Source organism: Castanea sativa, chromosome 6 (assembly GCF_040712315.1).
Source record: "Castanea sativa cultivar Marrone di Chiusa Pesio chromosome 6, ASM4071231v1".
NCBI classification, from domain to species: Eukaryota; Viridiplantae; Streptophyta; class Magnoliopsida; order Fagales; family Fagaceae; genus Castanea; species Castanea sativa.
The window spans coordinates 38,515,253-38,529,917 of NC_134018.1; the positions used below are offsets into that span (position 1 = coordinate 38,515,253).

Below are 14,665 nucleotides of genomic sequence, written 5' to 3' on the forward strand. Positions count from 1 at the left end.
TGATGATGTCCCTAGTTCAACACATTTCAAATTTAAATGGTCTTAGCATGTGTTGACTTTCCCCATCAACATCCAATAAAATTGGACTATGGTTTGAACCGTGAAAAGGAAGATGCAATAGATTAGCTCTGGGAAAAGTACCCTCCAATCTAAGGTTGTCAAAATCGGGATCTTACGAAGGATCGTGGGAAGTAAGTGGAATTGTGGATCATAGGATCGAATTGTGAATTGTAAGATCCTACATATTAATAATGACTTTGTATGTTGAATAGTCACAAAAGTTATGATTTCATCCATAAAAAAACTAAGATTTGCATCATATGATGTAATTTGCATGTCATACATCACTACGTCTATATTAACGAAACAAATATATTTAAATTTCGACCCAATGTATCTAAAAAGATCAATAAATGTCTAATTAGCAACCAAATACCAAAACATTTATCAACACATATGGAAAATATTTTCCAATTTTAAAATACAAAATAAGTTAGAATATGAAAATTAGCTAACTACAATATGAAATCCAAAAGCAAGATGAATATTAAGGTGAAATGAATATTTAATTATTCTCATTCTAAGGCTCTTATAACCACCGTCCTAAATCATCTATGTAGACATTATATATTTGTATATTAGAACTACAAAAGACATTAAAATACGACTTCACACTCAACTATTCAATTTATACCACTTAGAAGTAATTACAGAGTATGCTAAAAAAAATCAATCAATCAATCAATATACAAATACAAGCATAACCGATAAAACTATATATAAAAAAACATTTTAGTAATATTAGAATACAAATTAGTATATTGATCAAACAAATTTAATAAGATTATAGCTTAAAAGGCAACAAAGCCAACATCAAATTCTTCATTTAGAAATGATGAATCATTCCTTCATTTTGAATACAAATGAACTAGAAAATATTTGCTTAAGTTAACATAATTTTATTAAAAAAAGAAAGAAGTCATACAATCATAACATGGAAAAATAAAAATCCTTAAAGATTTATCAAAACTAAAAATTTATGTTTTGGTAGGATCCCATACGATCCTACGATTCTATACGATCCTACTTACGATTTGTAAAATTGTGCAATCCTACAATCCAGATCACGATTTTGACAACCATGTTCCAATCCATTTTTACCAGGGCTCGATCCAGCCTTTCTTTCACACGAGCTTAACTATGTCATTGTTGGACCAAGTAAAAAGGATTTCCATCGAAACCAAGATCAATGTTCATCCCCATCCACCAAACCTTGATTCCTCCATTTGATGAAGCTGCAAAAGCCTTTCCTCCTCTCTTAGGGTCTGTTTGGTTGGGAGGATGGGAAAATGAGAGAATAGAAAATGGAGAGAAGATGAAAAAGTTGGAGGATAGAAAAGATTTTAGTTTTCCTTATTTGTGTTTGGTTGGGAGGGTGGAAAAGTGAAAGGATGGAAAACTTTTTTACTTGGTTGAAAATAAAGTTTGTATAAATTTACCATCATGTCCCTATTAAATAAAACAAAAAGTAACACATTATACTTTAAAAAAAATTGTGTATAGATGGACACTTTAGTAAAAAAAAAAATAGCATAAGAAATTAACCCACAACAATTTTCTAAAAAAAAAAAAAAGAGAACAAAAACCAACCAAAATTAATGAGAAAAGAATGAGCACCCAAAAAAAAAAAAAAGCTACACGTCTAGAAAAAATCAAAGAAAAAAAAAAAGAAAAAAGAACCCAACATGTGCAGACAAAAGCAAAGCCAAAAAAAAAAAAAAAAAAAAAAAGAGGAAGCCAACATACATTAGTAATAGAAAGAAAAAATCAAAGGAAAAAAAAAAAAAAAAGCCAACACGTTGGAGACTTGGAGGTAAATTCCAAGGGTATTTTTGGAAGCTCATTTCATGAGTTTTCTCTCCCACTTTTCTCTCTGTTTTGGGAAGAAAACCTTTTGGTGGGCTTGGGGAGAAAATACCTAGGCCTCACCATTCATTTTCCTTCCTCCCCACCCAGCCAAACACAATTTATAAAAAAAATTTCTTCATATTTTTTCTCCAAAGTTTTCCATCCATCTTATTTCACTTCCAAATAAACATACTCTTAGGGTCTGTTTGGTTAAGAAGATGGAAAAGTAGGAGGATAGAAAATAGGGAGATGATAGAAAAGTGGGAGGATAGAAGAGATTTTAGTTTTTCTCATTTGTATTTGGTTGGAAGGGTGGAAAAGTGGAGGGATAGAAAACTCATTTATTTGGTTGAGAAAAAAAGTGAGAGGGTGGAGAAAACACCCGGACCCCACCACAAAATTTTCCACTCCCCCTCCCAACCATAAACCTTCCCAATTTTCTTTCTCTCCACTTTTCTTTGTTAAATTTTTCATCCTCTCTAAAATCCCTAAAAAAAAAAAACACCCTTAATCAAAAGGGGATAGTAGGATATTGTAATCCCCTATATCTAACCAATGTACATGGAAAAATTTAATGATCTTATTAAGACGAATAAAAAAGGAAGCTTTACTAACTTGATCATGGGACCATTAATCAGTAGTAAGCAACTAAAGTTGAAATGAAGGAAGGGGAGAATATGCACTTTTTCCCAAAAATCCACAACTCTATTGGTTGATCAAACAAGATTTAATTTTTCAATTATAGTTTTCATTAATTGTGATTGAAAGAAGGGGATCGTGTTGAAACTTGAAAGTTAGTAGAGGAAAAGGTGGTTCATCTGTTTACCTGCATCTTCACCTAATCACAACCATGTAAAAGCAACAAACCCAAATCTTCCATTTGACCCAATTACAAATCCTCTAACCAACTCTTTAAGAACAACCTTCACTATGCACCCTCTCTGGTTTCCCTCCAAATCAACTGGCCTGAAGTGGACTTGGTTGGATGGTTATGACCCTTTCATTACCAATGGAAGATTCCAGGAAGTCCAAGGCACAACTTCTAAAGAAGACAATGAGTCAGTCACGACACAACTATTCAATCTAGAAAGTCTCAATGAACAACGTCCTGAAAATATGCAAGGAGTAACATGGAATGTAGGCTGTATTTTGGAATCTCCTAACTCACTAGTGGAATCTCTGGTGCAAAGAGTAAACATTGGAAGATTCTGATTCAAGCTAGGAGATTCCAGCAATGGACCTAGGTTGGCTTGGCCACAAGCTCAACAACAAGATCAAAATAGTGCATGGGACATTTCTAAGGCCCATATGAACGAAGTGGGGCAATTGGGCCACAGTCCACATAACTTTGAAGTTCCTAACACAAGGCTCAATATGGTTTCAAGTATAGGTCCTATTAACTCATTTGAATCCCTCTCTCTTGGACCGAACCCTCCCTCACTAGAAACTACCTGATTAGACCCTCTCCCTAATTCCTATCTACAATGCGAGGAAAATTGGAGATCCATCTTAGAACCTAATCCCTAAAACTTGAGCTCTAGGAAGAGATTTAGGAAAGAAATTGAGAAATTTGGTAAAAACATTCGTCAAAGGTTGCTCAATGGAATTTTCATGAAGGATACTAGGGGTGAGGACCATTCAAATGGATTTGGGATGCCTGAGTTATCACAAAGTCATATCACTATAGTGAGAGAAATCAACAAGGCCCTTGAGTCTAAACCCGATGTACTATTTTTAATGGAGACTCGACTAACTAAGGATAAAGGCAGAGTGTTGTGGGATAAGTATGGTTTCACTGAAGGTTGGGAGCTACCCAGGGAAGGTCTGAGTGATGGTTTGGTACTAGCTTGGATGCCCAGACAAAACCTGCGTGTCATATATGGGTCAAAGAACTTGATCTACACAGAACTACTGGACAACAAAGGTAATCCCCTATCTATCACTTTTGTATATGGTCAACCTGTTCTATTCAAAAGATTTGAAGTTTGGAATAAAAACTTAAAGAACTCAAGTCTATTGCTTTACCTAAGTGGCTATGTATAGGGGATTTTAACTAAATTCTCAATTGTGATGAAAATATTTCTTTTAATGCAAGTACAATCCCAGGAGCAAACAGTTTTCAACAATCAATAGATTAACTTCAATTTTTGTGAAGTGGCTACTACGGGGCAAAGATTCACCTGAATGAACAAAAGAGAGGAAAATGAATTTGTTATGGAAAGATTGGATAGGGCTTTTGCAAGTGTAGAATAGATTAACTCTTATCTTGATTATGCTCTTCAAAAAATACCTATTGTACAATTAGATCATGGTCCCATCATTCTAGATTTTGAGTGGCAACATCCACTTTGTCAAAGACCATTCAGATTCAAATTTATGTGGCTCACTCACCCTACATACAAAGAAGTAGTTCGAAAAACTTGGAATACACACACTGAGGGATTAAGGGCATTTAAGTTGAAGAGTAAACTTCTAAAGATCAAATCAGGTTTCCTTGCTTGGAACAGGAGGTTTTTGGTAAAGTAGAACAAGACATTAGTCTGAAACAAGCTTAACTCTAGAATATCCAGAATTCCATTTCTACGACTGACAATGTTAAGAATGAAAAACTAATTGGGGAAGAATTGGAAATTCTGTTACAAAGGGAGGAGTTAATGTGGACACCAAATGCAAGAAGCAATTGGATCATCATGGGATATAGAAATACAAGATACTTCCAAACAGTGGTGAAGTAGAGCTGTGCTAGAAGTCAAATATTGCACATTCAAACTGCATAACTAAGGATCACGAAAAATCCAGCTGAAGCCAAGGAAACTCTAGTGAACCACTTCTGACAGGCCAAACACGTATTAACCCCTTGTGATGAATTAACCAATTAATTAGCCAAGTGAATTAATTAGGTTCAATTACATGCAATGAGCGTGGTAGCACAAATAAATCACCAAATAACTAAATATGCAGCGGAAATTAAATGACATGGTGATTTTTTTACAAATGGAGAAAACCTACACGGAAAAAACCCCACTAGGTGATTTTAAGGTCACCACTCCCGAGAATCTACTATTATCAAAACAAGCGGTTACAAGTAAAGGAATCCCAGTACCTTATACCAACTTACTGTTAAACCTTTACCCTAATACACGATTGGACTTGTTTTGTAATGACAATCTCTCCTTTTCAATGCACGGCTCATAGTACGTGACTAACCAATATATGCGCGGATCTCAGTACGCGACTTGATCTCCAACTTGGGAAGGATGTTGGCTGCAAAGTTCTTCAGTTCATCATACAATGAAGATCATGAAGTTGCTTGGTTAAAAAACCCTATGGTGTACATACAACAACTTCTTCAAGATGAACTAGGGAAAATATTGTCTCCGGTCATAATTTTCATGAACAAAACTTTGCTCAATACTTGCGCAACCCTAAACAGCCCTTAAAATAATCCTTATATATGTTTAGGGTTGTGAGAAAAGAAAGCCCAAACACATACTCACGGATTGGATGAAAAACAGTTCTGAAAAATTGAGTTTCATAAATCTCGACAGATACCCTAGCTGTCAAGTTGCTGTCGAGCCTTGGGCTAAATAACTCTTTTAAACCTCGATTGATACTAGCTGTCAAGATTTAATGAACGACACTTCTTCACTTGATTCTTGGATAGACTTGCATGACTTTAACACTTGAACTTGAAACCTTGTTTCTTGAAGTATTAAACACACCCTAGTTCTACCCAAATACAAGTAAAGTGTTTTTGTCAAAAGATTAGCCAATTACATAAAATGTTGACATATGTTCCTAACATCAATCACATATGTCCTAACAACTTCAAAAAATTTTATGCTGTAACAAATTCAGGTGATATCTAATCCATTCTGAATGAATCAACCTCTATTCTTATTCCACAACTATCACAAATGAGGAAATTGTGGACATTATTTTTCAGCTTGCTCCACACAAAGCCCCTAGACCAGATGGGGTTTCTGCATTCTTCTATTAAGAGTTTTGGAGTACAGTCAAGAATGATATCCTCAACACTATGCATGCATTTTTTTCACTCAGGTTCTCTTCTAAAATGCCTCAGTCATACATATATCACTCTTATCCCTAAAATGTCTTTCCTTAAGGATGTTATACATTTTCTTCCCATTAATCTATGCAATGTGGTGTATAAAGCCATATCCAAGATACTTGTCAAGACCTAAACCGTTTATGGACAACCTCATGACCCCCTTCCAAAATGTTTTCATCAAAGGGAGGAATATTACGGATAATATCCTTATTGCCCATGAGATCTTTGATTCCTTGCGCAAAAAAAAATGGCAAGAAAAAAATCTTTTGGTGCCTTAAAAATAGATATAAGTAAAGCATATGATAGATTTGATTGGAATTTCTTGAAAGGTGTTCTTGTATCCATAAGGTTTAGTCCAAAATGGTGAATTGGATTATGAAATGTATTACAACTGTGTCCTATACTTTACTCATTAATTGTAGCACTTCTAAATCCTTTATACCTTCTAGAGGACTTAGACAAGGAGATCCCTTATCCCCTTACCTTTTCCTCTTGTGTGCAAACATCCTATCACTTTCACTTTTGAAAGCTAAGAACCTCAAGAAAATTAAGGGGGTCCAAATTGGGAGAAATGGGTGCTCTTTCACCCACATTTTATTTGCAAATGACTCACTATTATTTTTTCAAAATGATAGGCACTCTTTGTCCAATTTGAAGAAAGTTGTGGATTGGTATTGCTTAATTTCACGACAAAGTATTAATTTTTAAAAATCCGATCTCCATTGTTCCCTTAATATGTCTAGAGAGGACCAAGATATTCTAGCACAAAACCTTCAAGTTAATCTAGTTCAAACTCCAAGCAAATACCTTGGTTTGAATTTCAAGCTTAGAGGGAAAAGAGTGGCTGATTTTCAAGTCCTAGTAGATATGCTTCAATCCAAACTGCAGGGTTGGAAAGCAAAACTGCTATCACAAGCTAGCAAAACAACCCTTATCTCATCAGTCTTTCAGGCAATGCCTCTTTACACCTTCTCCTGCATGAGAGTTCCTGAAACAATTTGCAAAAAAATGGATGCCATAACTAGAGTCTAGAGTCTTTTGGTGGGGTCACGATTTAGGAGTTCAATAACTGCACCTCATAAATTGGGATACTATTTGCAGACCTAAAAGAGCTAGGACTCAAAAAATTCAGCCTCATGAACCAAGCAATGTTCGCCAAACAATATTGGAGAATTAGTCACGGCCTCAATCCCTCCTAGCAAAGACTTAAGGCAAAATATTTTCCAAGAAGCTCTATACGTGAATGCCTTCCAAAACCTCATCGTTCCTAGATCTAGAGGAACATCATTGATGGGAGAAATATCAACCTTAAAAAGGGCATGTGGATGATAGGAAATGGTAAAGGAATTCCTCGCACTCATCCAATTTGGTATCCTTGCCAAACACAGAATCTGGCTAGACACAATTTAGAATCGGGCTCAGTAGCTAACTTAATAGATTCTAGTTCTCATACCTGGAAGGTTAATCTGGTTAGAGCTTTATATCCCTTCACTACTTGTAAGGAAATCTTAAGTTATCCCATTTCCAAAACAGGATCAGGACTTGATAGTTTGGTGTGGAGACATTCCTTCTCAGGTGACTATCAAGTTAAAAAAGCATATAATATGCTTCTGCAAGAGAATATCCCCCTGTTCCATGATCAGTGCAAAAACTATGACTTCCCCCAGGAAACCTGGAATCTGATTTGGAAGGTGAAACTCCCTTTGAAGATCATTACCTTTGTGTGGAAAATTCTACATGACAGTCTCCCTGTGAAAAAAATCTTGAAAAATAGGGGAATACTAGTTCCAAATATCTGTCCCTTATGTGAGAATGAGGATGAATCTATATCTCATCTCCTTATTTATTGCCCGTTTGCTAGAGCTGTGTGGCATGGCTCCCATCTGGCTGTCCACACCCTTGACTTAAATGATGTAACTATCCAATGTTGCTATGGGACTATTCTCCAACGATTCAAACAGCTAGACCAAGAGATGATGTTCTACATTCAATCTTTATTCATCCTCTTGTGGACAATCTGGAATCACAGAAATAAAGTGGTTCATGAAGGGATAAACCCCAACCCAATGAAGTCATTCTGACAGCTCAGTTTTTGACTTGCATGTGCCAAGAGGCTTTCTCCAAAAACCAAGATCCTGACAGAGCCAAAGACCATCAAGCTCTGAGTTGTGGTAATGGAAGTAACTGGCAGCTGATCATCAAGGTTGCTAGAGCCAGAAGGAAAAAGCCCAACAGAGGTGGATATGCCTATGAAGCCACCACTCTGCAAGGAAACATCATCTTCACTGGTGGAGTAAGTTGTGCAACTATTCAGGAAGCTATTGTCGAGGCGTTACTAAAAGTTACAAACCTTGGCTATAAACAGATTCTTATACTAAGCAATTGTAAGAGATTGGTCCAAGTATCTAATGAAGAAACTTCTCCCCCCTGAAAGGAGAAAATCATGCTCACAGACCTATATTATCTCTCTTAGAATGGACTGATCCATAAAGCTATTAGGGTTCTAAGGATCATTTTGTGTACAGTAACTAACTTAGCTAAGCAAGCTTAATTTTAATATGTCTATCAACTACTGTTGGTTTAATCCAACATTTTGTAATGACTCTAATATTGTTTCTTGATTTTCTATGAATGGTATCAAAATTTAAATAAAAAAAAGTTATGGTAGGGGTAGAGGTTTTCCACAAAATGTGGGTTGGATGCTAGAGACGCCTTTGGATTTTTCTTGGGTTTCAATAAAGGATGGGTCAAATACGGCTTTTCATTGGAAACCTCTTCAGCCAGCATAAAGGTTAGACTTTAAGGGAAGAATTGGGCTGGGTTTAGAGCTATTAGAAGTGAGAGAATGGGTTGTAACTTGTAAAGATTTCGGCTTGGTTTGTTATTTCAAAATGTGGGCCTGTGAGAGTCTTGACTGTAAAAATTATTGGTGGAGAGGATGTTTTGGCCCAATATTAACAATGAATTTGGATCGATTAAATGGGACTTAAATCAGGACTTCGAAACTTGAATGTCTTGGTTTGTCTTTGTCAGTTAAAAAGATTCCCATAGGAGGTCAGGAGAATTTGGTTTAAAATGACAATACTTTCATCCTTTGTGAAAGGGATTTGGTTGCTATTTAAGCCAACGGGATCCCTTACTTTTAGTTGGGTTTGATTACATACGCTAGCTCTGGGATTTGGTTCATGTGTAAGCTAGTTGATTGGAGTGTTAGTGGGGGCAAATTCTTGAAAGAAGGCGGGGGGAAATGATTTGATTGAGAACATGTTTGGAATTTTAAGTTTCAACCATTAATAGGAAGATGACATATGTTTCGTCATGTGTAATGCATACGACTTATTTGGTTGGTTGGATTAAGTGAGTCATATGCATTTCGCATGACAATGTCTAATATCATCTTTCTATTGGTGGTTAAAATCCAAAATTCCAAATATATTTGAGAAAATTACACTTTATCACTCTAAACTATTTTCTCAATTACATTTTACACTATAAACTTTCAAAATGCTTGGTTAGCACTCTAAACTATAATTTGTGTTACACTTTGCACCTAGATGCCAATTATGCAATTATCTTAAGTAGAAAACCCAATCACATGCAAATCACACGACTCATTAGGGTATTTTGACTTGGTTGTGCCACTTAAGCAAGAGTCATGAGATCACACGTTATTAAGTTTTCCGTCCAACATAGCGATAGAATTGACATTTGGGAGCAAAGTATAACACATATTATAGTTGAGGATGCTAACTTTGTATTCTGAAACTTTAGGGTTTGAAGTATAATTTAAGGTGGTAAAATGTACATGTTGAAATTGAAATCTATCCTTTATTAAGGCTGATAGAGCTATCTGGTTTTGGGTTTTCAGGATAAAAATTCCCCTATGATTTATGTTTAAACTTCACACTCTAGCAGTATGTGGATCTACACATATGTAACATGTTTTTCCTTTATTTAAATATAGGGTAATACTAGGTTAATGTCAAAATCCATATATTTTCAGCCTATCAAGCAAACAAGGCTTGCTCAATCCTATTGCACATAATTTCGATTGGCGCGTACCAAAAAAAAAAAAAGGCTATCGACACCAATGACCAAACATGCTTAAAGAACAAGAACTTCCAAAATTTTAAAATGTAAACAGTCAATTTTGCATAAAGTACATTAATTTGACACTTGTTTTTTATCGTTATTAAGTTTCACATAACAAAGTGCGGGTCAAATAGCAAAGTCCCAAGATAATAACCATTTGACCAAAGGTAAGGCTCATCTTTGTACAGTTATAAAGTCAGCACTACCATCAAAAGGATCATGGCCCTTTGAATATATACATTTCCCGACACTGTACAAAGCATACACAAGAATTACCCTTCAAGAGAGAGAGAGAGAGAGAGAGAGAGAGGATATGCTACAGCCAAATCTTCAATTTGCTCCAAGAAGAATCGCGGTCCTAGTCTTTGGTTACAGAAATCATCCTCCACCTTATTCCTCACCTATTACTATTAGTCCCTCCTAAAGATATCGATATATTAATTTAGCAGTGCATAATAAGATGAAACATCATTTGGCGCCTCCATAGTATATATATGTAGCCTATTCTTCTTTATTGTCATCCAGCTCGTTTCTTTCTTTCTTTCAAGAAATGAAAGACCCATTGTGGACTGCGAAATGAGAGAGTAGTTGAGGAGTGCTTGCTCTATTTTGGTTGCCCTGTTCGAAGGCTATCAAAGAAGAATTATAGTACTCAAAAAACGCATTGGTTCGAAGGTTACCATCCTCATGTCCATTTTGTCCCTTTGATTTTGAAGAAAGTGACTCCTTAATAAACGAACCGCATTGTCTTGGTTGGGTTTGGTAGAATACTTTTGACACCACTAACTCCCCATCTTTCTCTTCTTCATTATTACCAAGGTGGTATTGATGCATCACCCAATTTGTTTTTTCAGGCTTTCTTTGTTTCCCATAGTTGGTGTAGAGCACAAGTATCTTTTTATACCCTTTCACCTCCCCACCGACTAAAATTGGCCTTGTCTTTCCTGTTTTGTGCCACCGGGTCTCGCCACCTTCTATGTCTGTGTGCACCTTTCTTCTTTTCCGAGTTCCTGTCGTGTATGCTTTGGAAGGTCGATGAAAGAAGTGACGGACTAGGCCATCTTTGCTTACTCCTGCATTATGGCAATGGAGCATCAAATGAGATTTTAATTTATAAACATGAACTATGTGTTTTAACATGAAATCTAGCTAACTGCCAACTTGATATATCCCAATTATTTTCAGTTCTTTTTGAAAGAGTCTTGTTGAAGCCATACGAAATGCAAAATAATCAAGGAGAAAGGAAATGAAAAGGGGACAAAGAGGGTTCAACAAATGCTTCCAAGACACTGCCTTTGTCCGAATAGGGTTAGTTGAAGTGTTTCTTCATTTGTGAAGGCTATGTAAATACTAGATGTTTAGTTAGTTGGAAGGTTTCTTCATTTGTAGTTGTACATGCCACACAGATGTATCAATGTTCGTTGGAGGGTTTCTTCAAACAAATTAAGAGATGGATTAACTTATCAATACGATTGATTGAATGTCTTCCCATATCTTCTTGAAAGAGGAGATCTTTATTCCTTCAAAAAATTATGGTAATATATTCATTAATTATTCTTACTCTGATATGATCTAAGATAAAATATGAGGTCAATATAGGACTGTGCCTAAGGGCTTCAGTAAGAATTCCATTGACTATCAAGAAATTGTACTTAATACCGCTGGATGTGGAATTCAAATCAGTCTATTTTGAACCTAAAAGACTGATATCATATAACTCAATTATATAACCGGATAGTTAATCGTTGCTATTCATAACTATTCAGCAAAAACAATGAGCTACATAAAGTCATCTTAGTTTCCTTGTTTTCAAAATTATCATTAAATTGTTTGTTGAGAAAACCAAATGATAACACTATCATATTTTCCTTTTATTTTTGCATGGGCCAGATGCACAACACCATGCATTTGCTCAAAATCCTACACCTTAACGTACTATTCACCTGGCAGCTTCTCTGGGTGGGTGTAACAAATTCCATTCTCTCCTTCAAGTGTGGGGATGAACTCATCGATGAGAGGGTGAAGCTTACAAGCATCAGACTGCACCTTTCCCTCCAAATGCTCAAGAATTTCTTGATCAGTTGGATCAAACTTCACTCCCGCGGGTAGCCCCGGTAAATCATGGATTCCAGCCTATTAAAGTAGAGCAAACCAAAAAACATAAAACACATAAAGATCTTATTAAAGTAGAAAGAAAACAATGATATAACAATAATAAAAAAAAACTTTTGCAAATTTTAAAACCTGCTTATCTTGGCATTTGATCTGATGACCACATGAAGGACAAGTTCTAATCGGATTGTCTTTGCTTTTTGTGTCAAGAATTGTTTGGTTGTCACCACGCTCATTGCATTGAGTCATTTCCTTGTTTTCCTCTTATGTGCCCATCCCACAATAAAGCTTTTTTCTTTCTTGGTTCCACCACTGCTACTCCAAGATAAACAAAATCCTAAGAATAGAGAGAGGGAGAGAGGGAGAAAGGACAATTAAAAGGAAACAAAAGGAATGAAAAGCAAACTTGTCTCTTCTAAAGCCTGCGCCCCTCATGCATGTTATTCTTGAGTGTTGGTAAGGAATTAAATGCTTCCTCTCTCTTTTTAGTCCTTTACTTTGCATAAACGAATACAGTCCTTTTTCCCTCCTTGTTCTTAATTACTAGAGAAAGAGAGAGAGAGGGAGAGAAATAAAAAGTGAGGAAATCAAAATAAGAATGAAATTGTCAGAAATATAGCAAGTTGAAAAGGAAAGAATAATAAAAAAAGTGTAGCTTGGATCTTAAGTTTTGTGGTGCTTGCATATATATACGAAAACTTGTAGAAGAATAAATGTTGTTTTGGGTACTTTAATTTGACTAAAGGAAAATTAGAATTGTAAACACAGGTTATAATCTTGAAAACAACCAAAAGTTGGAGAAAGAGTTTGAGTGGCGATGGGGCAACCAAATATCTGTGTGTATGAGAGAGAGATTGAGAATTTAGGTCCAATGTCGCCCTAGAGTGTATATAAAGCTATAGTATATATAAATACCATTCTTAATAAAACGGGATAAGTAAAATAAAAATAAAAACCCATATTTAGCGGCCAACCACAATTTCTATTCCTTCACGTAGACTTCTCATGCAAAGCAAGAAACCTCTATTTCTCTCGCTCTCTCATTACCTCAGTTGACAGTGCCACTCTCCATCTTCATAATGTTGGAATAGACACATTTTACTTCACATGGAAAATAAATTTGCCATTTTATTTCACATGGCAAATAAATTTTAAGTGTGTCATACAATTAAGGACCAAGAAAAAAGAAAAAATTCTGCTGATGAATATTCTACAACCAATTATAATATGATGCTTTCCTAGGAGCTCATTTATGGCATTCTAATTTTAATTTTATCTCAAGATATAATTTGTACTTAAAAACGAAAGTGCCCCTCATTATGTGTTTTAAAAAAAAAAAGTTCAATAAAGATTGTCTTTGGCTTTACAAAAGAATGTCTAAGGCGCCCAAGAATATTATTTCACTGTTTTTTTTTTTCTTATATATCCCTAAACTTAATTAGGAGAATAACTAGCGAGTTCGTGTGTGTGTTTTGGAAAATTTCCTAATAGCCTTTGTTAAAGATGCTATAGAGTTTTGTTTATATCACATCAATAAAATGCAATGATACAAAGAAAGTTGTCCAAATTATAATAATTATTATTATTATAGAATATTTTGGTTTTTTTTCTTTTGGTAATTTTTAGCCATTGAGCAGTGTCTCTATAACAATTCATAGTTGATTGAATAATTCGTTTTTTGCTGAAGAACTAAGTCATCATTATTAGTGACTAGTTTTTGCTGTAAATTAATCATCACTTTTGAAAGTTGAAACTAGTATTAGATATTATATTAACCTAAAGCTCATTTATAATTTAGAAACACTACTGCTGATGATTTTATTTATTTATTTATGATGCTGCATATATGTGTATTAAAAAATGTTAATTTTTTTTCACATATAAGATATATTTACAAGAATTATATGAGATTAAGCTAAACTACAAATGATGCAGAAAACTCTATTAAAAATAAATTCTTGTTTGATTATTCATTTTTTTTCTTGATTTCATGTGAATCAAATCATTTTATACTTCATTCATTACTCTTAAATTTCCCCCCCTCAAAAGTAAAATCCTAAATCTATCCCTGGCCTAGAAATGTTACAATACAGAAGATTTTTTTGTCTTAACTTTCAAATTCAGAAGTTTGTTTGTTTGTTTGTTTTTTTTTTTTCCTAGGTTGAACTAGAAGTGTATAAAAAAATTGTGCAGATAATCTGAAAATTTATTGCTCGAAGTTGCTTTGCCGGACCGGACTGGATGATTTACTTGATATTTCAGTATGGTTGCTATGGAGTAAAGTTTTTTTCATACGGTCAAGAAATAAAAACCTTTTTTTCATTTTACTCAAGGTATTGGTAGAATTTCATGATAAAATCCATTGCATTACAATGTGTGTGTGTATATATATGCACACATATATTAGGTTTTTCTTTTTTTCTTTTTTTCCCCCTTGAGTTAAAATGGGTAGGAGGGTGGAATTAGTTATTTATTTATTTA

General features: G+C 34.9%; 1 protein-coding gene across 2 annotated transcripts; it reads right to left on the minus strand.

The window, feature by feature from the left end:
- Positions 1 to 10,107: 10,107 nt before the first annotated feature.
- LOC142638990 (NAC domain-containing protein 73-like) lies at positions 10,108 to 12,768 on the minus strand. 2 transcript variants are annotated; one of them, XM_075813073.1, is made up of 4 exons: positions 12,591 to 12,761; positions 12,317 to 12,499; positions 12,016 to 12,205; positions 10,108 to 11,145 (listed from the first exon to the last, which is right to left on the minus strand). In XM_075813073.1, the coding sequence occupies exons 2-4, from the start codon at positions 12,431 to 12,433 to the stop codon at positions 10,616 to 10,618; spliced, it is 837 nt and encodes a 278-aa protein (XP_075669188.1). In that variant the 5' UTR covers positions 12,434 to 12,499; positions 12,591 to 12,761; the 3' UTR covers positions 10,108 to 10,615. The 2 variants fall into 2 exon arrangements, with proteins under 2 accessions (XP_075669188.1, XP_075669187.1); XM_075813072.1 differs by having other exon boundaries at positions 12,317 to 12,768.
- Positions 12,769 to 14,665: the final 1,897 nt, after the last annotated feature.

Excerpts from the sequence above, each read along its gene's own strand:
- LOC142638990 (XM_075813072.1), bottom strand. The coding sequence starts at position 12,433 with ATGACTCAATGCAATGAGCGTGGTGACAACCAAACAATTCTTGACACA. Across the intron at positions 12,206-12,316 it reads TCAAATGCCAAGATAAGCAG|GCTGGAATCCATGATTTACC; the intron begins GTTTTAAAATTT and ends CTACTTTAATAG. Across the intron at positions 11,146-12,015 it reads CCACCCAGAGAAGCTGCCAG|GAGTAAGCAAAGATGGCCTA; the intron begins GTGAATAGTACG and ends GCCATAATGCAG.